General features: G+C 49.1%; 1 protein-coding gene across 1 annotated transcript in view; it reads right to left on the reverse strand.

Annotated features, from left to right (window-relative positions):
- The window catches only part of LOC140396903 (uncharacterized), a 117,290-nt gene that overhangs the window by 79,133 nt on the left and 16,809 nt on the right, over positions 1-21,348 (reverse strand). Inside the window, exons 4-5 of the mRNA XM_072485757.1 lie at positions 19,274-19,311; positions 2,163-2,265 (exon numbers count right to left, since the gene is read on the reverse strand). Of these exons, the coding sequence (XP_072341858.1) occupies positions 2,163-2,265; positions 19,274-19,311 (141 nt within the window). The remainder of the gene's footprint in view (positions 1-2,162; positions 2,266-19,273; positions 19,312-21,348) is intronic.

Consider the following 21,348-nt stretch of genomic DNA (forward strand, 5'->3'; position numbering starts at 1 on the left):
CTTAGTATCCCTTTGTGACCTTCTGAAGGCCTAAATATTTTCTAAAGTTAGGTGGTTAACTGTTCCGTCAAACTTACTTTTTTTCTGTGGATTCCATTTGAGTCTCGGGAATCTATTAGGTAGAATGGCAAGGGTGGATTGGGTCAGCATGGAATCGGTGGACATCACCAATCTAACTTTGGGGCTACTATACATGACTGCGATGTACTGGAAAGTAATTGATACTGGTGTAACTGAACCCAAACTAAGTCAGACCTTCAGGATACAGAAGGGATAAATTGGGCAAAAAATATTCAACCAACATTTACTGGACCAGAAATTCCAAATGCCCGTGAGATTTTGGGCAGGATCACTAGATGGAGGCTCTGCACTGTTGCACTAATGCAGGCAGACAGGGCACTGGAATTTCTTGGCCAGTCTATGTTGGTTAAATATTTTTACCCAATGTATCTCCATCTCTATCCTGAAGGTCTGACTTAGTTTGGGTACATCAGTGTCAATTATTTTCCAGCAATTAGTATTGGTGACCTTTCTAAATATCTAAGCTGAAGGCAAAAAACCCTGAAGTTCCCTGCTCAAAGAAATTGTGGCAGTAGCTTCACCACGTGGACTGCCGTAGTTATGCCCACCACTCCCTTGTCAAGTGTAACAAGAGGTGAGCAATAAATGCAGGCCTTGCCAACAGTACCCACATGCAAAAAATTAATTTTTAAAAATACAAGCATTATCATTTTATGGGGCGGCATGGTGGCACAGTGGTTAGCGAAAAGCAGCTAAAATCTTTGTTGCCCTCCATCTTCTCCTAGCTTTTCTGGACGAGATCAACTGTATAGACTAGAGATATAACCACAACCATCTGATCTGATCCATTCATTCAATTAATCACTTGATAATGGAGCCATCAGGATGCTCTGAGTAGAGTTTAGTTTTCCCCTAAGAAGTCTGAAGGGTTTATCGACTTCTTCATGGAAAACTAAACTTAGCAGAAAGAGTAGGGGGGTGGGTTATATTAGTTTAGTTTAGGCAGGATCAGCAAGAGGAGAAGAAGGGTCGTGGGAATTGTGTGTGTAAGCTCGGTTGGCTGGGTATAGTTATGGGTTGGGGGGGTGTTACGTACTGAATTATGTTTACTTTTGTATTTATATCTTTTGTTATAAATCCATAAATGCCTTTCTAAAATGTTTGTTAGCGAAATAAATAATGGATCGGGATTGTTTGGATCATGACAAATAAAAAGATACTTACGGATAATAACTGCACTGTTGTTGATCTTTACCTGGTGTGAGATCGGAATCTCAGTCATTAATGGACATGATTTGTGCTCATTATCTAAAACAAAACTACCATAATGAGCTGTAGTCAACACCTCCACACCACTTCTGTTAGCTAACTTTTCAGAAAATAGGGCCCTGGGGGAGTTGGACCTCCCTTTCTCTATAGCAGCCCCACAATTCTGATGTTTTGCCGGTACAAATCATGCCCATGATCTAACTGTTTGCAGATAACTGCAGACCAGCTCTCTGGCTGCTGATCACTGATAATCCATAATACTCAAGGCACTCTCCATAAATGGTGACCTGAGTTGAGCACTCAAAAAATAGTTTCACTAGCAGCACGGTGGCACAGTGGTTAGCACTGCTGCCTCATGGTGCCGAGGTACCAGGTTCGGTCCCGGCACTGGGTCACTGTCTGTGTGGAGTTTGCACGTTCTCCCCGTGTTTGCGTGGGCTTCGCCAAAGATGTGCAGGCTAGATGGATTGGCCAAGCTAAATTGCCCCTTAAAAAATACTTTCGCTGATTACGTAGAGAAATGTGTGTTGGTTTTAAGAGATTGTTCCAACACTTCCACCGACTCTGAAGTTGTATATTTTTCATTATAAGTAACTCCACAGTCTGGCCTTTAATCCACATCAACTAGTGTCAGAAATATTGGAATAATTTTATCTCTACCGCAAAGGGCTAGTTTAGCTCAGTGGGCTAGACAGCTGGTTTGTAATGCAGAACAAAGCCAATTCCTGTACCACCTTACCCGAACAGGTGCCGGCCTGTGGCGACTAGGGGCTTTTCACAGTAACTTGTGACAATAAACTTTTATTTTCATACTTTTGACAATAAACGGTTATGATTACTAATTAAGTTCTACCACAGTGAGTTGACTTTACCCATGTAGTAAGTATCATTGGTGGGTTCAGTTGTAGTAGAAGTTCTCATGGGACGTTCAGTTGGGGGTGGTTCATAGGTATCCTCATCCTCAGATCCATTCACCTGCAATGAAATACAACAGTCTTAATTAATTTCCTTTCCATCTCAGCACAGCAGTAATTATTGCACAATCATTTCACTGAAAGTGAAAAATGGTCACTATTTAATTCTTCCGAAAGAGTGCAGCTGCAACAGTGCTACATTCGTTCAGTACTGTGCACAGCATTAACTATGGCAAATGGGTGGGCAAATACTTTCAACCGTTTCATTGGGCCATTCAACCCCCTGATATTCCAGGTAACCAAACGAATTGTGGGTCTCCAATTCACCCTCAATCTCGGAGTCAGCTATTTCCGCCAAGAGGGATTTTCCAACAGTTACATCGAAGATGCAGGAACCTGTCCCACCCAAAACAGCCACCAAACTGACTATCAGGATTTAACAAAGAAACATCTGCAGTCACTGTCAGCAAACTACCCCGACCCCCAAACCCTCATCCTCACCTCCGACACTCCCACATCCAAAGACGCATCCAGAAAACAGCAATGCGAACATGCACAACTAGAATCTACTTTGAATAAATCTAACCCCAAACTAAACAAAAACATTTAAGCTCATTATCTAAAACAAAACTACCATAATGAGCTGTAGTCAACACCGCCACACCACTCCTGTTAGCTAACTTTTCGGCAAACAGGGCCCTGGGGGAGTTGGACCTCCCATCCCCTACAGCAGCCCCACAATTCTGATGTTTTGCCTCCTGGAACGATTCTCCAAATCATTCACTTTGGCCTTCAGCGATTTGTTTGCATTGGCCATCAGAGTCAACTCCCTTCCAGAGAGGCAATATGGTCACTGTGAAGAGTGAAGAAAAATGACTGCCAAAAAAACTACAAAGAATCAAAACCCCTTAAAACATAGTACTCCAACAAGGAGTTATATATTTTCACAACAATTAGAACAAAACCCCACATAAAACTAAACACTGACCTAAGCCCTATTTGCAAAATATTCAACTCAAACAAGAAAAATGTAAACATGAGTAAGGATCCTCAACAACTATAACATGCACATCTCCAATATCCAAAAACCTCAATCACTCCACGCCTAGCCCATGCTTGTTTACAAAGGAATCTGCCTCTCCCATTGCATCAAAATAATAGTCTTTTCCTTCAACAGTCACTCTGAGCCACACAGGGTGCACCATCCCAAACCGGACTCCACTTTTGTCTCGGGTGGCCTTGGCTTTGTTGAACGCTGCCCTCTTCTTTGGCAGCTCCGCTCCTTTATCTTAGTAAGACCTGATGGCGTGGCCTTCCCATTTATAGGCACGATGCTCCCTCATCCATCTCTAGACAATCTTTTTCTTTGAAGTTGTGAAACTTCACGCTTACAGCTCGTGGTGGTTCATTGGGATGAGAGTTCATTTGGGAGTGTCCAGTGGGTCCGGTCCAACTCAGGAGGCGACATGGGTCCACTCCCCCACCGCTTTCTTTTTTAAAAAATATGTTTATTCAAATTTTCCAATACAATTTTTACAAACCGCCCCCCCCCGCCCGAGTAGCAAAAAGAAACACAAACACAACAGTCAAAAATTATACAAAACTTACACATTGGGTTTCCCCATATACAGTAACCCCCCCATATGACATTCAAAATTACCCATAGGGAAGCCCCCCCCAACCCACCCGAATTCCCCCCCCCCCCGAAAGAGACCCCCCCTCTCCACCCTTGGGTTGCTGCTGCTGCTGACCTCCTCCTAACGCTCCACGAGATAGTCTAGGAATGGTTGCCACCGCCTGAAGAACCCCTGCACAGACCCTCGTAAGGCAAACTTTATCCTCTCCAGCTTAATGAACCCTGTCATGTCATTTATCCAGGCTTCCACACTGGGGGGCTTCGCGTCCTTCCAAGATCCTCCGCCGGGCTACCAGGGACGCAAAGGCCAGGATACCGGCCTCTTTCGCCTCCTGCACTCCCAGCTCGTCCGTTACCCCAAATAGTGCCAACCCCAACTCGGCTTGACCTGGACTTTCACCACCTTGGACATAGGCTTCGCGAAACCCCTCCAAAACCCATCCAGTGCCGGGCACGACCAGAACATGTGGACGTGATTCACCGGGCTTCCCGAGCACCTCCCACACCTGTCCTCCACCCCAAATAACCTACTCAACCTCGCCCCGGTCATATGCGCTCTGTGAGTAACCTTGAATTGTATTAGGCTGAGCCGGGCGCAAGAGGAGGAAGAAATAACCCTACTCAGGGCATCAGCCCACAGACCCTCATCTATCTCCTCCCCAAGCTTCTCCTCCCACTTGCCCTTTAACTCCTCTACCGAGGCCGCCTCCTCTTCTTTCAGCTCCTGGTAGATCACCGAAACCCTGCCTTCTCCAACCCATACACCCGAAATCACCCTGTCCTGAGTCCCCTGTGCCGGGAGCAGCGGGAATTCCCTCACCTGCCACCTCACAAACGCCCTCACTTGCATATACCTGAAAGCATTTCCAGGAGGTAACCCAAACTTCTCCTCCAGCATCCCTAGGCTCGCAAATGTCCCATCTATAAACAGGTCCCCCATTCTTCTAATCCCTGCCCGATGCCAGCTCCGAAACCCCCCATCCATCCTTCCCGGGATGAACCGATGGTTCTCCCGAATCAGGGACCAAACGGAGGCTCCCACCTCGCCCTGTGTCGTCTCACTGCCCCCAGATCTTCAACGTCGCCGCCACCACCGGACTCGTGGTGTACCTTGTCGGCGAGAGCGGCAGCTGTGCCGTCGCCAGCGCCCTCAGGCTCGTGCCCACACAGGACGCCATCTCCAACCTCTTCCACGCTGCCCCATCTCCCTCCATTACCCACTTACGGATCATCGCCACATTGGCAGCCCAATAATAGTCGCACAAATTCGGCAGAGCCAGCCCCCCCTGTCCCTACTACACTCCAGAAACACCCTCTTTACCCTCGGGGTCTTATTTGCCCACACGAAACCCATGATGCTCCTACCCACCCGTTTGAAAAAGGCCTTGGGAATCATAATGGGAAGGCACTGGAACACAAAGAGAAACCTCGGGAGGACCATCATTTTAACCGACTGCACCCTGCCCGCTAGCGAGAGTGGCAGCACATCACATCTTTTGAAATCCTCCTCCATCTGCTCCACCAACCGCGTCAAATTGTGTTTGTGCAGGGCCCCCCAACTCCCAGCCACCTGGATCCCTAAGTACCGAAAGCTCCTTTCCGCCCTCTTCAACGGCAGGTCGTCTATCCCCTTTCCCTGGTCCCCTGGATGCACCACAAAGAGCTCACTTTTCCCTACATTGAGCTTATACCCAGAGAAGTCCCCAAGCTCCCTTAGGATCCTCATGACCTCCGCCATCTCCTCCACTGGATCTGCCACATACAGCAACAGGTCGTCCACATACAGCGATATCCGATGTTCCTCTCCCCCTCGGACCATTCCCCTCCATTTCATGGACTCCCTTAGTGCCATGGCCAGAGGCTCAATTGCCAATGCAAACAACAAGGGGGACAGGGGGCACCCCTGCCTCGTCCCTCGGTACAGCCGAAAGTACTCCGACCTCCGCCGATTCGTAGCCACGCTCGCCACTGGGGCTCTATATCGCAATCTGACCCAGCCGATGAACCTCTCCCCGAACCCAAACCTCCGCAGCACTTCCCAAAGATACTCCCACTCCACCCGGTCGAAGGCCTTCTCCGCGTCCATAGCTGCCACTAACTCCGCTTCTCCCTCCACTGAGGGCATCATAACCATAATGAGGAGCCTCCGCACATTAGTGTCCGGCTGCCTGCCCTTTACAAATCCCGTCTGGACCTCATGATCACCCCCCGGGACACAGTCCTCAATTCTCGTAGCCAGCACTTTTGCCAGCAACTTAGCAGCCACATTGAGGAGCGAGATCGGTCTATACGACCCACATTGCAGTGGGTCCTTGTCCCACTTCAGGATCAGAGCGATCAGCGCCCCGGACATTGACGGAGGCAAGGTCCCCCCCTCCCTTGCTTTATTGAAAGTCCTCACTAGCAACGGGCCTAGCAGGTCCACATATTTCCTGTCGAACTCGACCGGGAACCCATCTGGCCCCGGGGCCTTCCCCACCTGCATGCTCCCCAATCCTTTAACCAGCTCCTCCAGCCCAATTGGCGCCCCAAAACCAGCCACCTCCTCCTCCTCCACCCTCGGGAACCTCAGCTGATCCAAAAATCGTCGCATCCCCTCTTCCCCTGCTGGGGGCTCAGATCTGTACAGATCCCCATAGAAGTCCCTAAATACTTAGTTTATTCTCACCGCACTCCGCACCGTATTCCCCCCGCTATCCTTAACTCCGCCTATCTCTCTCGCTGCCTCCCTCTTACGAAGCTGGTGTGCCAGCATCCAACTCGCCTTCTCCCCATACTCATATGCCGCCCCCTGCGCTTTCCTCGACTGTGCCTCTGCTTTCCCTGTGGTCAGCAGGTCGAACTCCGTCTGGAGGTTCCGCCGCTCCCTGAGTAGTCCCTCCTCGGGGGCCTCTGCATATCTCCTGTAACCCTTAAGATCTCCCCCACCAACCTCTCCCTCTCCCTGCCCTCTCTCTTCTCCCTGTGGGTGCGGAGTGCGGTGAGAATAAACTAGGTATTTAGGGACTTCTATGGCGATCTGTACAGATCTCCCCCCACCTCCCATTATCAAGCTTCCTACCTCCAGGTCCGGAATCCGACCCAGCATGAGTTTCATAAATCCGGCATCATCCCAGTTCGGGGCATATACATTTACCAATACCACCCGCACCCCCTGCAACCTACTGCTCACCATCACATATCGACCTCCATTATCCACTACAATTTCATTGCCTCAAACGACACCCGCTTCCCCACCAGTATTGCAACCCCTCTGTTCTTCGCATCCAGCCCTGAATGGAATACCTGTCCTACCCATCCCTTTCTCAGCCTAACCTGATCTGTCACCTTCAAATGTGTCTCCTGGAGCATAACCACGTCTGCCTTTAGTCCCTTTAAGTGCGCGAACACCCGGGTCCTCTTGACCGGCCTGTTCAGGCCCCTCACATTCCAAGTTATCAGCCGGATTGGGGGGCTGCTCAACACCCCCCCCCCCCCCCCCCCCGCCCCGCCGACTAGCCATCTCCTTTTCTAGGCCAGCCACGTGCCCGCGCGCCCCGCACCCTCCAGTCCCCCAGACGGCGGACCCCCGCCCCGACCACCTCTCCTACTTCCAGCTCCCCTTTGGCCAATGCAGCAGCAACCCTATAACCCGCCCCCCCCTCCTCCCCCCCGCTAGATCCACACCTAGCCCTTTTGCTCCCCCCATAACACTCCCGTAAGTCAGCTGACTCCTGCTGACCCCCGGCCTCTCCCGCCATTCCATCGACCCCCACCCCCCAGTGTGAGAATCCCCCCTCCCCCTCCCTGGCAGTCAGTGTGCGCTTCTCTCCAGCACCCCCCATCTCCCCCCCCCCCCCCCCCCCCCCCCCCCCCGGCCCCCTCCCCAGTCCTTCCCTAGCGCGGGAAAAAGCCCGCGCTTTCCTGAGCCGGCCCCGCCCCATCTGGCGCAGCTCCTTTTGCTGCCCTACCCCAATTCCCCATCCCCGGGCCTCCACTCCCCCTCATCCTTCGTGGGAGTCTGCCCCTCCAACACCGACGCCCACACTCTCCCACAGTCTCCCCATCAAATCCTTTCACCCATCCCCATCTAGCACCCAAACCGAAGGAGCATTCCCAAACGTAATAAACACCATATACACAGTAAACATCCCCCCCAACAAACCCTCAATTTGAGTCCAACTTTTCAGTCCGTATAAAACTCCATGCCTCATCAGGCGTTTCGAAATAGTGGTGCCGGTCCTGGAACGTAACCCACAAGCGCGCTGGCTGCAGCATACCGAACTTCACCCCCTTTCGATGGAGCTCCGCCTTAGCCTGATTGAAACCAGCTCTCTTCTTAGCCACCTCTGCACTCCAGTCCTGGTAGATTCGGATTTCTGTGTTCCCCCACCTGCTGCTCCGCTCTTTCTTGGCCCATCTCAGGACACACTCTCTGTCCATAAAGCGGTGAAACCTCACCACTACAGCCCTTGGTGGCTCGTTGGCCTTGGGTCTCCTTGCTAGGACCCGGTGAGCCCCATCTAGTTCCAGAGGCCTCGGGAATGCTCCCGCGCCCATCAGCGAATTGAGCATCGTGCTCATATATGCCCCGGCATCGGGCCTCTCCACTCCTTCAGGGAGACCCAGAATCCGAAGATTCTTCCTCCTCGACCTATTCTCCAGGTCCTCAAATCTTTCCGCCCACCTCTTGTGCAGCGTCTCGTGCACCTCCACCTTCACCGCCAGGCCCAAGATCTCGTCCTCGTTCTCCGTACCTCCCGGATCGCCGTCCCTTGGGCCTTCTGGGTCTCCACTAGCTTCTCAATCGCCGCCTTCATTGGCGCCAGCATTTCGGTTTTCAGCTCCTCAAAGCAGCGTTTAAGAAACCCCTGCTGCTCCTGCGACCACTGCGCCCACGCTGCTTGGTCTCCACCCGCCGCCATCTTGTTTTTTCTCCCTCTCACTTTTCGCTGCTCCAAGATCACTTTTTTCACCACTCCACTCCTGGTCCAATCCGTATAATGTTGGGGGGGACCTTGCTGTCATCTTCCCACACTGGAAGCCGTCGAACAATTGCCGTTGGGGCCCCTCTAGAGCCCAAAAGTCCGTTCCCGGCGGGAGCTGCCGAACGTGCGACCTACCTAGGCATAGCTACAACCGGAAGTCCCCCCACCGCTTTCTAAAACATCTCTACAAATACTCTTGGGGAGTTGGGCCTCTCATCCCTCTTGGCAGCCCCATAATTTGGATGTTTTGCCTCCTGGAATGATTCTCCAAATCATTCACTTTGGCCTTCAGCAATTTGTTTACATTTGCCATCAGAGTCATCTCTGCTTCCAGAGAGGCAATCTGGTAACTGTGCCTCAAAAGGGCCACATTTATGCCTTCTATCATGACTCCATGTGCCTTTACCATTTTATTGGTCGTCTCCAATGCCAAGGAGCTCGTAAGCATATAAGCTGTTCGTGGAGTAACTGGAGCCCCAGAGACTTCCTCTGTCATTTTCTCCCACTGCCAAGCCCCAGGAGGTTTTGTCATTTTTTCCCCAGGCTTTTCTGGGCATTTCACTTAATGCAGGTTCCTTATCTCATTAAATATGTGGGTTTTCAAACAAAAATACCCATTAAAATTAAGCGAAAAGGGCCAACAGTGCAGTACTCTAGCGGGAACCGCCACGTGTACATCTTCCCTTGACAGAGTGCTGCCAGAAGTCGACACATCCGCTTTGTCAATACCTTTAAGCATCTTATATACTTAGATCAGCTCTCCCCTGATTCTATTAAGCTCCAGAGGAAGAGCCTAAACTGCTCATTCTCTCTTTATAAGACAAACTCCTCATCTCTGGAATCAATCTAGTGAAACTCCTCAGAACTGCCTTGGTGCAATATGATGTTCACACGTTCTGTCCCTTCCTTTTATTTTCTGTTAACAATCAGCCTCCTAATCTGTACTCCGACCTTCTCCTTTAACTTTGATTTTATAATTTTCCATGCAAAACCCCCGACTATTTAGTTTAAATAGCTCTAATAATGTGATTTGCCAGGACTCTGGTCCCAGCATGATTCAAGAGCAGACCGTCCCAACAGGGAGGCTCCCTCTTTCCCCAGTACTGACGTCACTGTCCCATGAATTCAAACCATTTTTCTCACACCAATTTACTTCTTTAATCTCATTGAGCCTGCACCAATTAGCTCTGGAGATGATTACCTTTTTGATTCTTTTCAATTTAGCTCCAAGCTGCTCACATTCCTTCAGCAGAACCTCTTTACTTGTTCAACCTATACCTTTGGCACCTACATGGATCACAATAATTGGATTTTTCCCTGACCATTCCAAGTTCCTCTGCAGCCCAGATGAGATAACCCAAACTATGGCACCAGGTAGTCACCACAACCTTCGGGACTCTTGATCCTGGTCCCTGAGAAGTGTATATGCCTCGTACTATACTGTCCCCTATTACGACATTTCTCTTTTCTCCCCCCCCCCCACTTGAATGGCTCCCTGTGCCACAATGCTGCACCTGTCTCACCCAGTCACAGCCTCCTGTTCCTGACCTCTGGCCAAATTCAAGATGGTTAATCTAAGGGTTGTGATTGCCTCCTAAAACACACCGTCCAGGTAACTCTCTCCCCCATGAGGTGTTGCAGCATCCAAAGCTCAGACTCCAGCTGAACAACTGGAGTTTACGTTCCTTGATGACCAACTCTTGCTACAGAAGTAGTCAGTCGCAATCACAATGGGGTCTACCAGCTCCCACGTTGCCTGGCCCTGCATCGGCCTTTTATTTAATTACTTTTCAATTTGTTTGATAAATTTACAACTGGTCTTTATTTTTTTTAAATCTTAAAAATATTTCTCCTTTTTACCTTTAATCTGAAAGCAATTTAGAATAGTTAATTAAAATTAGCAGTTACTTACTGACCAATGAACTGTGATGTCACTCACTCTATTTCCCACTCTGTTTATGGTGAGCTTCTCTCCTGCAGCTCCTGTTTGCCCGACCCTCCCCCATCCCCGCTGTTTTAACATGCTCAATTCGCCTCTGACCTGTTTCTCACTCTGAAACTGCGCTCCTTTCTTTTTCCCGCTGTTTTAGCTTCCTGTGTTCCCCTCTCACCATCCTGTTTCTCCCTTTCCCACCTGCTTCCTCTCCCAACACCCATCTTGGCTGTTTTCTTTCCCTCTAAACTTGATCTCATAAGTGCATGGCATGAGGTCACCCAGAAATCTACTGCCTGTGACCTAACCAACATCAGTCTCATTAACCCATCATCCTTGTGCTCGCTGACCTCCGCTGGCTTCCTGTTAAGCAATGCCTCGATTTTAAAATTCTGATGCTTTTTTTTTCAAATCCCTTCATTACAGAAAAAAATGGTCGCCCCATCAGCTCATGCTTTGCATCTGCTTACAAAGAAAACAAAATTATCTCAAGTTGGTGTTCCCCGACTGTAGCAGCACCTCAATTGCAGAACCTCAATTGAATGATGGATCTATGTTTGTACCAGCGTGGTAATATAAATTGGTTGTGCTCTTGTGATTCTGTTGAATCAACTGCAATGTCATGTCTGCAGCCTGCAGCAGCTGAGAATTTGGTTATTGTCTGTGTTTAATCAGCTGTACATTCAAAGGTCCTTTGTTCTGTCTGCTGGAAAAATAACTTCCCCGAGGTAATTTACAACTTATGTACTCCATTGTTTCTGCCGCACGAGTGTGTTTCAACTTATATTCAAATTTTTTTTTTTTAAAGTAAAGGAAACATGTAAGGAATAGGGAAATTTTTTAGCAGTAACTAGAGCACCGCCCTTAATGCCTTACATCTCGTACTTATTTCATGTCTTGCGCCAGTGTCCTTTTTATCAAAAGCTAGATGCAATTCAGTCAGATTGATATGATTGTTCTGAGGAAACTGCTCCAAAATACATCAGTTAAAGCGTCAATTAACACTACAAATTCACCCGAAGACAAAGAGACTTGGATGAACACTTGTGCATGTTGAAGATTGAAGGTTTTTGGCTGTGGAATAGATCACCAAATACTGAAAGTTTCCTGCTTTTGGGTTCTGGTGTTGTCAAATATCCAATGCATCTGGTTGAACAAGGAGTGAACAATGAAGTTTAGCAATTTATATAATATTCCCGAGCTTTTCTCAATTGCCTTTAGCAGAGGATCAGGGAGGAATTCTGCAGAACTTTTTGTCAGGAAATTAATTTAGCAGCATGAAAAGAAAGAACTTGCAATTCCACAGCAGATATCATGACCTCAGGATGCTCAGAACATTTTTAAATCTTCAGTTTTACACATTGGTGAACAGAAGAATGTTGGCTCGGATACAAGGACGACCTGCTTGTTTTTCTTCAAATACTGCCATGGGAACTTTTACTATCTGCCTTAAGAGATTTAACATCTTGTCCTCATGATAGCACCTCCAGCAGTGCAGCAACCCCTCAGTACAGCACTGGGGTATCTGCCGCCTGGATTATGGGCACAAAATTCCAAAAGAGGCTTGAACCCACAACCATCTCCTTCAGAGGCGAGACTGCTACACTGTGCCAAAGTGGACACTTGGAGTCCATGTCCTCCTTTATCTCTGCTTTACTCTGTCTCTGCTCCCATGTTTCTCTCCCGACAAGAATCTCTGAGTTAGATAGGTGTGAGTTCAAGCACAACTCTGGATACTTGAGCATATGATCCACTCAGTAGCAGTACTGAGGAAATATTGGGTTGAACTGAAACTCTGTCTGCTCTATCTTGTGATTGTAAAAGATCCTGTGGCACTATTCTAACAAGAACCACCGATTTTTCAGATGCCCTGGCCAATGTTTATCACCATCATTGCCACTCAAAAGATTTGGTAATTTACTTCATTGCTGTTTGTTGCGATTCTTGGACCAACTGAGGTACCCTAAGGTGGAGGAGGGGCGGGTAGAGGGATTGGGGGCTCCGATTGAGATGAAGGAATTGTTTAAGGGTTTGGAGGGTATGCAGTCGGGCAAGGCCCCGGGACCGGACAGATATCCCGTAGAATTTTACAGGCATTTCTCAGAGCTGTTGGGCCCATTATTGTTGAGAACCTTCAATGAGGCTAAGGAAAAGGGAACCTTCCCCCGACGATGTCGCAAGCTATGATCTCGCTCATCCTTCAGCGAGATAAGGACCCGATGCAATGTGGCTCCTACAGGCCGATATCGCTCCTTAATGTAGATGCCAAACCGTTGGCCAAGATCCTGGCCACCAGAATTGAGGACTGTGTCCCAGGAGTGATCAATGAGGATCAGACGGGGTTTGTGAAGGGCAGGCAGCTGAACACAAATGTGCTGAGGCTCCTGAATGTGATCACGATGCACTTGGAAGGAGGGGATGCAGAAGTGGTGGCGGCAATGGACGCGGAAAAGACCTTTGATCGGGTGGAGTGGGAGTACCTGTGGGCAGTGTTAGGCAGATTTGGATTTAGTGAGTAATTCATAGGGTGGGTTAAATTGCTGTATCAAGCCCCTGTAGCGAGTGTGTCGACGAACCGGCTGCGGTCGGAGTACTTTAGGCTACATCAAGGAGCGAGGCAGGGGTGGCCCCCTGTCCCCCCTGCTGTTTCCCCTGGCAATCGTGCCACTGGCCATGGCGTTGAGGGAGTCTAGAAACTGGAGGGGGCTGGTTCGGGGGGAGGGGATTGAGGAGCATCTGGTTTCACTATGCGGATGACATGCTTCTGTACATTTCGGATCCGGTGGAGGGGATGGGGGAGGTCGTGCAGATCCTTAAAGATTTCAGGGACTTTTCGGGGTATAAGTTGAATGTCGGGAAAAGAGAGCTTTTTGTGATACATGCGAGGGGCCAGGAAAAGAGACTGGGAGAGCTACCGCTTAAGATGGTGGAGAGGAGCTTTCGCTATTTCGGCATACAGGTGGCTAAGAGTTAGGATGCCCTGCACAAGATCAATCTAGCGCGGCTGGTGGATCAGATGGAGGAGGACTTTAAGAGGTGGGACATGCTGCCGCTTTCCCTGGCGGGCAGGGTGCAGTCCGTGAAGATGACCCAGGTTCTTGTTCGTCTTCCAGTGCCTTCCAATCCTCATCCCCAGGTCCTTCTTCAAGCGGGTGAACAGGATTACCATGTGATTTGTGTGGGCAAACAAGTCCCCGCGTGTTAAGAGACTGTTCTTAGAGTGCAGTCGGGGAAGGGGTGGGCTGGTGCTGCCGAACTTCTGCATCTATTATTGGGCAGCGAATATATCCATGATTCGGAAATGGGTAGTAGAGGGAGGGGGGGGGGGGGCGGCATGGAAACGGTTGGAGGCGGCGTCTTGCCTGGATACTAGCCTGGGGGCATTGATAACGGCACCGCTGCCGCTCCCGCCGACATGGTACACCACAAGCCCAATGGTGATGGCGAAATTGAGGATCTGGGGTCAGTGGAGACGGCACAGGGGAGAGGTAGGGGCCTCAGTCTGGACCCTGATACGGAACAATCACAGGTTCGTTCCAGGTAGAATAGACGGTGGATTCCTAAGCTGGCATAGAGCGGGTATTAAAAGGATGGGGGACTCGTTTATTGACGGGACTTTTGCTAGCCCGAGGGCGCTGGAAGAGAAATTTGGGTTGCCCCCAGGGAATACCTTTAGATACCTGCAGGTCCGGGCCTTCGTGAGGAAGCAGGTGGGGGAATTTCCGCTGCTACCGGCCCGGAGGATACAGGACAGGGTGGTCTCGGGCGTGTGGGTAGGGGACGGAAAGGTATCGGACATGTACCAGGAGCTGCAGGAGTGCCTCTGAAGGGCAAGTGGGAGGAGGAGCTGGGTGAGTGCCTGTGGGCAGAAGCCCTGGGCAGGGTCAATTCCTCCTCATCTTGTGCCAGGCTTAGCCTGATTCAGTTTAAGGTGGTGCACCTGGCGCATATGACAGTGGCGAGAATGAGCAAGTTCTTTGGGGTGGAGGACAGGTGTGTGAGGTGTTCAGGGAGCCCAGCAAACCATGTCCATATGTTTTGGGCATGCCTGGCACTTAAAGAATTTTGGAGAGATTTTGCAAAGGCTATGTCCAACGTGTTGGACACTCGGGTAAAGCCGAACTGGGGGATAGCGATATTTGGGGTATCAGAAGATCCGGGAGCGCAGGATTCGAAAGAGGCCGGAGTCTTGGCCGTTGCCTCCTTGGTAGCCCAGAGACAGCTCTTCTAAATGTGGAGGGATGCGAAACCCACAAGTGTGGAGACTTGGGTCAGTGACATGGCTGGATTTCTAAGTTTGGAAAGGATAAAGTTTGCCTTAAGAGGGTCCTTGCAGGGGTTCTCCAGGCGGTGGCAACCGTTCCTTGACTTTCTCGCGGAACGTTAAGTGGAGGTTGGCAGCGGATGGTGGTTAGATTTCACTGGTAAAGGGCAGATACCCCACCTTGTTTTGTTAAGTTGTTAATTCGCTTTTCTTTATTATTATGTTTTTGGTGCTTTCTTTCTGTAGTGGTTTGTAAAATGTTGTTAAAAAAATTTTTTTAATAAGAGAAAGATGAAATATGAATGTTAATATTTTCTCTGACTGAAACAAATCAGAGTACCGTAGTTGCATAAAGCAAAAAACTTTGCTGTTGTGGATTGGGTGGATTGTTGCAACTAGGGAAGCTGGCAGTGAGAGAAGGAAGGACGGATACATGAAGGAAAGGAACATAGAAGGAGGCAATTCAACCCTTCGAGACTGCTCCGCCATTCAATCAGATCATGGCTGATCACTTCCTGGTCTCAAATCCACCTCCCTGCCTGGTCTTCATATCACTTTAACCCATTTTTAAAAAATCAAATATGTATCTACTTCCTTCTTGAAACCATTTAATTATTCAGATTCCACCGCACTATGGGCAGTGAGTTCCACAAATTCACCACCCTATGCGAAAAGTAGTTCCTCTACATTTGTTCTAAATCTACCGCCTGTCAACCTGTATCTGTGACCTCTCGTTCTAGATTGCCCTGCAAGGGGGAACATTTGGTCTAAGTTTACTTTATCAATCACTTTTAGTATTTTATATACCTCGATCAGATCCCCTCTCATCTTCTAAACTCCAGCGAGTAAAAGCCCAAACTGTTTAATCTCTCTTCATACATCAACCCTTTCATCTCTGGAATCAATCTGGTGAACATCCTCTGAACTGCCTCCAATGCCACCACATCGATCCTCAAATAAGGAGACCAAAACTGTGGTCTCACCAACACCCTATACAATTGCAGCAACACTTCTCTACTTTTATACTCCCGCCCTTTTGCAGTAATATTCCATTTGACTTTTTAAATTACATACCTGCATACCGGCTTTCTGCGATTCATGAACAAAGACACCAGATCCTTCTGCCCAGACTCATTTTAAATCTTTTTTCCATTTCGATAATAATTTGCCTTTCTACTTTTTCGGCCAAAATGGATCACCTCACACTTAACGACATTAAGCCCCATCTGCCAAATTTTGGCCCAAATGCCCAGCCTATCTATAGCTGTCTGTCACCTTCACTGCCTGCTTTCCCACCTATTTTGGTATCATTTGCAAATTTTGCTACGTTACATTCTGTCCCTGCTTGCAAATAATTTATATAGATTGTAAACAGTTGAGGCCCGAGGACTGACCACTGCAGAACCCCGTTGGTTACAGTTCACCAGCCAGAGAAGGACCCATTTATCCCAACCCTCTGCTTTCTGTCAGTCAGCCAATCCTCAATTCAATCTAGCGCTCTACCCAAATCCCCTGCGATCTCACCTTCTGGATCAGTCTTATGTGACACATTGTCAAACGACTTCTGGAAGTCTAGATAAACCACATCCACATGCCCCCCCATTATCCACCTTGCTGGTTACATCCTCAAATAACTCAAGCAAGTTGGTCAAGCAACACTTACCCTCCAACAATACTGACAATGATGGATTGAGCTTTGTCTTTCTAAATATTATCTCCTCCTTAATGATTGATTTCAGCAACTTTCCCACCATAGACGTCAAGCTAATCGGTCTGTAGTTTCCTACTTTTGCCTCTTTCCCGTTTTGAATAGGGGCATCATATTAGCGTGTTTCCAATCTACTTCCAGAATCCAGGGAATTCGGACATATCAGAACTAATACATCTTCTATCTCTGCTGCCAGCTCCTTAATACCCCGGGGTGCAGACCATCACGTCCCGGAGACTTATCTGCCGTTTATCCCATTTATCTATTGAAAACTGTCATCCCAGGGATGGTTATTGCACTACGTTCCTCTGCATTAACTGTAGTTTTGGAAAAACATCATCTTCTACCGTGAAGACAGGCGCAAAATATTGCTTCAGTGCCTCCGCCATCTCGGGTGTTCCCCATTATTACCTCACCCACATTGTCCTCTAAAGTACCAACATTTAGGGCGCTATTCACCCCCCCACGACAGGTGGGAGAATCGCCGGGGCGCCGCGCGAATCGCGCCACGCCGCCCCGACCCCCGGACGTGATTCTCCCACCTCCCGGAAACCAGCGGCACGCGATTCGCACCGGGCCGCTCGGAGAACCGACAAGCGGCAATTCTCTGGCCCGGATGGGTCGAGTGGCCGCTACGACACAACAGGTTCCCGCCGGCACCGTCCACCCCTGGTCGCTGCCAGCGAGAACTCTACAGGAACACTGGGGGGGGGGGGTGCTCTTTTCCCAGGGTGGCCTCCGATGGGATCAGGGCCCACCGATCGGCGGGCCGACCTCTCCCCACCCCACCCCTCCCCGGGCCTACCTCCTTCCGCGCGCGGCCCCAGAACACCGGCTCCATGTTGGTGAGGGGCCGGCGTGCGAAAGACGTTCCCCGCGCATGCGCAGGATAGCGCTGCCCAACTGCGCATGCACATAATTGGGCTGGCCCAACTGGGCATGCGCGGGTTGGCGCGGCGCCCATTTGGCACTGCGTAAGGACGCTGGAGTGGCGTGAACCGCTCCAGCGCCGCGCTGGCCCCCTGTGGGGGCCAGAATAGGTTGTATCCGGGCCCTGTTTGCACCGTCGTGAAACGCGACGGCGTTCACGACGGCACGAACACTTGGCCTCAATATCGGAGAATCGCCCCCTTACTTTTAGCTATTCTCTTCCTCTTTATATACAGATGGAGGCTTTTGGTGTATTTTCTGCTAGTTTCCTTTCCATCTTCGTTCTGTTGATTTTATTTTTAGTCACCTTAAAGCTGAACCTTAAAGTTCTCCCAATCTTCCAGCTTGCCATGAGCTTTTGCAGTATGGTATGCCCTAGTTTTTGACTTTATATCTTCCTTGACTTCTTGATTAGCCATGGAATGTTTTTTTCCCTTTTACAATTTCTCTTTCTCTCAGTAATGTACTTCAATTGAGAGGAATAATATCTCTCTGAACATCTGCCATTGTTCCTCAACTGTCCAACCCTCAATTGTTTGTGCCCAGCCTGCGTGGACCAACTCTTTCCTCAGGCCTCTGCTCAATGCCAAAATTCTAGTTTGGCACTTTGTCTTCTCTCACACATCTAAATTTGAAATTCTAGTGTGTTGTGATTACTCCTTCCAAGCGGATCCTTGACAACAAAACTATTTATCAACCCATGATTATCGCTTTGTCCTTCTCACATGCCCTCATTATTTCTTGGTTTACACTATGCCCCACTTCGAAAGTATTGCTCGGGGGGCCAGTAATTACTCCTACGAAGGAGTTTTTTTCCCTTGTTTTTTTTATTTCCACCCAGATTGATGCAAAATTTTGACTCTTAGTTCCAATATCCTAACTTAATACAGCCTTGATGTCATTTTTAACCAATAAAGCAACTCCACCTCCTGTTCCATCCTGTCTATCATTTCAGAATGCTTTGACAAAGGGTCATCTGACTTGAAACGTTAGCTCTTTTCTCTCCCTACAGCTACCAGACCTGCTGAGATTTTCCAGCAAATTTTCCCTTTGGTTTCAGACTCCAGCATCCGCAGTAATTTGCTTTTAGCATTTCAGCTTACGGCGTACCATTGGACATTCAACTCCCAGTCTCGGTCCTCCTGCAACCATGTTTCAGTTATCCACACCAAATCATACCCCTTTGTGACGTCAGTTCATTGACTTTATTCCGAATACTGCATGCATTTAGGTACAAGGTTTTTAAAAATGTTCGACTGATTTGTCTTTCCCTTGCAGAATTTTCTTGCGCACTGCGCTTTTCACACATTTTGACCTCCTTTATTAATCTTGGATAACACTCAGCCTCATTCCCAACTTTCACTCCCGCAGTCACCTTACGTTTTAATTTTTACGTTTCCCTCCCATCCGTAATTGTGAAACTGGTCCTGCCTTTTATCCTATTAATCTCCACTTCTCCTCACATGCTGACCTGCTGCTTTGGTTCCCATTAACCATAACACTTCTTGTAGTTTTGCCCTCCCTCCCCCTGCCATTTGGAATACATTTCATCGATTTGTTTTGTTAAATTACAACTTTAATGTTTTACCAGGGTTAATAACCAGCAGAGAAAATTTGACTCAAGTACTTACTAATTCATTCTCACCCCACTTTTGCACATCTTGCTGATCTGTTATCAAAATGAAATACAATAGATATTCAAGAAGAAACAAAGAAAAGCTGTGAAATAACAAACTTCTAGCCAACAACATTATCACTGGGGAACCGACTACGATTAACAATACAGATAGGGGGCAGGATTCTCCGTTTTGCCGGCGCCTGGGAGTTTCCCAACGGCATGGGGCTGCCCCACAACGGAGAATCCTGCCGTCGGGTCAGGGTAGAAATGTGGCGCGTGGTAGAATCTAGCCCCGGGTATTTTGAAGTGTTATGCACAGAAGTAACTTATTGGCGAACACATTAAAGCTCAGAACTGTTACATTTTGAAAGGCACGGTGTGTTTGGTAACCTATCAATAAAAGCTTCCCATTTGCAATATCCATAAAGATTGGTTTGATCTGGTATCTCATCTCAATAGCTCTCATCAGTCCACTATCCAGTGATCCCTCCCTACTCTAACACAGTATGTGTCTGAAATCACAACTTTCTGATCCAGGGTTTGACACACTTGGACTGACTGCATCTTACCAGTTTGAGGAAAAATTATACTTGTGGAAGCAACGGTGCACATACAATGAAACACACTGTGCTTCGGCGCAGGGGGCCCATGTTGGTCGGTGTCCATGGGCAGTCCTTGGGCACCGATCAGAGTCTGCTGTTGCTCTGCATTGCCTGCTGATGAGTCCCCTCAGAGCAGGAAAGCGGTGATCCAAAGTCGCTGAGGTGACTTGGGAGGGAGCGAGGCAGCAGTCAAAGCAAAGATTGTCTGTGTTTTTGTGAAAAAAAAGCAGGTTTCTCGATCGTGACCCAGACCTGAGGAGGACAGGCCATAGCCAGGCAGCAGTGAGGCGAGGTACTCAAGCGAGGTGCCATCATCGATGGGAGCTGTGAGGCAGACTTCACACCACCAGCCAGAGCAGGACAGGCGACGCCTTAGCCAGCAGCAAAGCAAGGTCATCGAAGGAAGCAGAGGCATCTTGACTCCCTGACCAGGGCTGGGCAGTGAGACCAAAGCCAGGCAGCCTGCCAGGCCGTTGAGCGAGTCAAGATGCAAGGCGCCGGTCGTCAAGGGGAGCAGGGGCTGACTCAATCCCAAGTCCAGGAAAGGTCATATCCAGGCAGCCGAGCCAGCAGCGAGGTGAGGTCGTCGAGGTGAGGGCGAGATTCGTAGCACCATCGGGGTCAGGCAAATTGGCTAAAACCACAAGGGAGGTGGTGAGTCAGCCAGCCGATCAGGACTTGGAAGCAAGCTGTTGCTGAGGGAAGCAGGAGCGACTCAAACCCCAGGCCAGGGCTGAGGAGGGCTGGGCAGGCCGTAGTGAGGCAGTCAGTAGCGAGGGGAGGTGCAAGGCGGGGCAAAACTGCAAGAGTGATGGCAAAACTGGGAGATGGGACAAGACAGATAGGTGCTTCTTTGGAAGTGAAAGAGACTCCAAGATGGTGTGTTGCCTCCCTGGTGCCAGGGTCTAGGATGTCTCTGAACAAACACTGGAGATCCTAAAGGAGGAGGGTGAACAGCCAGAGGTTGTAGTACAATAGGTACTAACGACAAAGGCAGGAAGAGCGACAAGGTCCTGCAGAAGGAGTTCAGGGAGTTAGGCAGTAAGCTAAAAAGCAGGACGTCTCGGGATTACTCCCTGTGCCACATGCCAGGTGAGGCGAGAAATAAGAGAATAGTGCAGCTAAACACGTGGCTAAACCAGTGGTGTAGGAGAGAGGGTTTCAGATTTCTGGACCACTGGGTTCTCTTCTGGGGCAGGTGGGACCTGTACAAGAAGAGCAGGTTGCATCTAAACTCGAGGGGCACCAATATCCTGGCTGGGAGGTTTGCTAGTGTCACTCGGGAGGATTTAAACATGTATGGCAGGGGGTTGGGGAACCAGAGTGTTAGCTTAGAAGGTGTCATAACTCAAGGGGAAAATCGATAACAAAAATAAGAGAACGACATCACCCTCAGGCAGAGCAAAAAAGGTGACAAGTATGAGAGGGGAGATGGTCAATGCAGGACTGAGGGTATTGTACCTTAATGCGTGCAGTATATGGAACA

This window comes from Scyliorhinus torazame, chromosome 20 (genome assembly GCF_047496885.1).
Source record: "Scyliorhinus torazame isolate Kashiwa2021f chromosome 20, sScyTor2.1, whole genome shotgun sequence".
Lineage (NCBI taxonomy): Eukaryota > Metazoa > Chordata > Chondrichthyes > Carcharhiniformes > Scyliorhinidae > Scyliorhinus > Scyliorhinus torazame.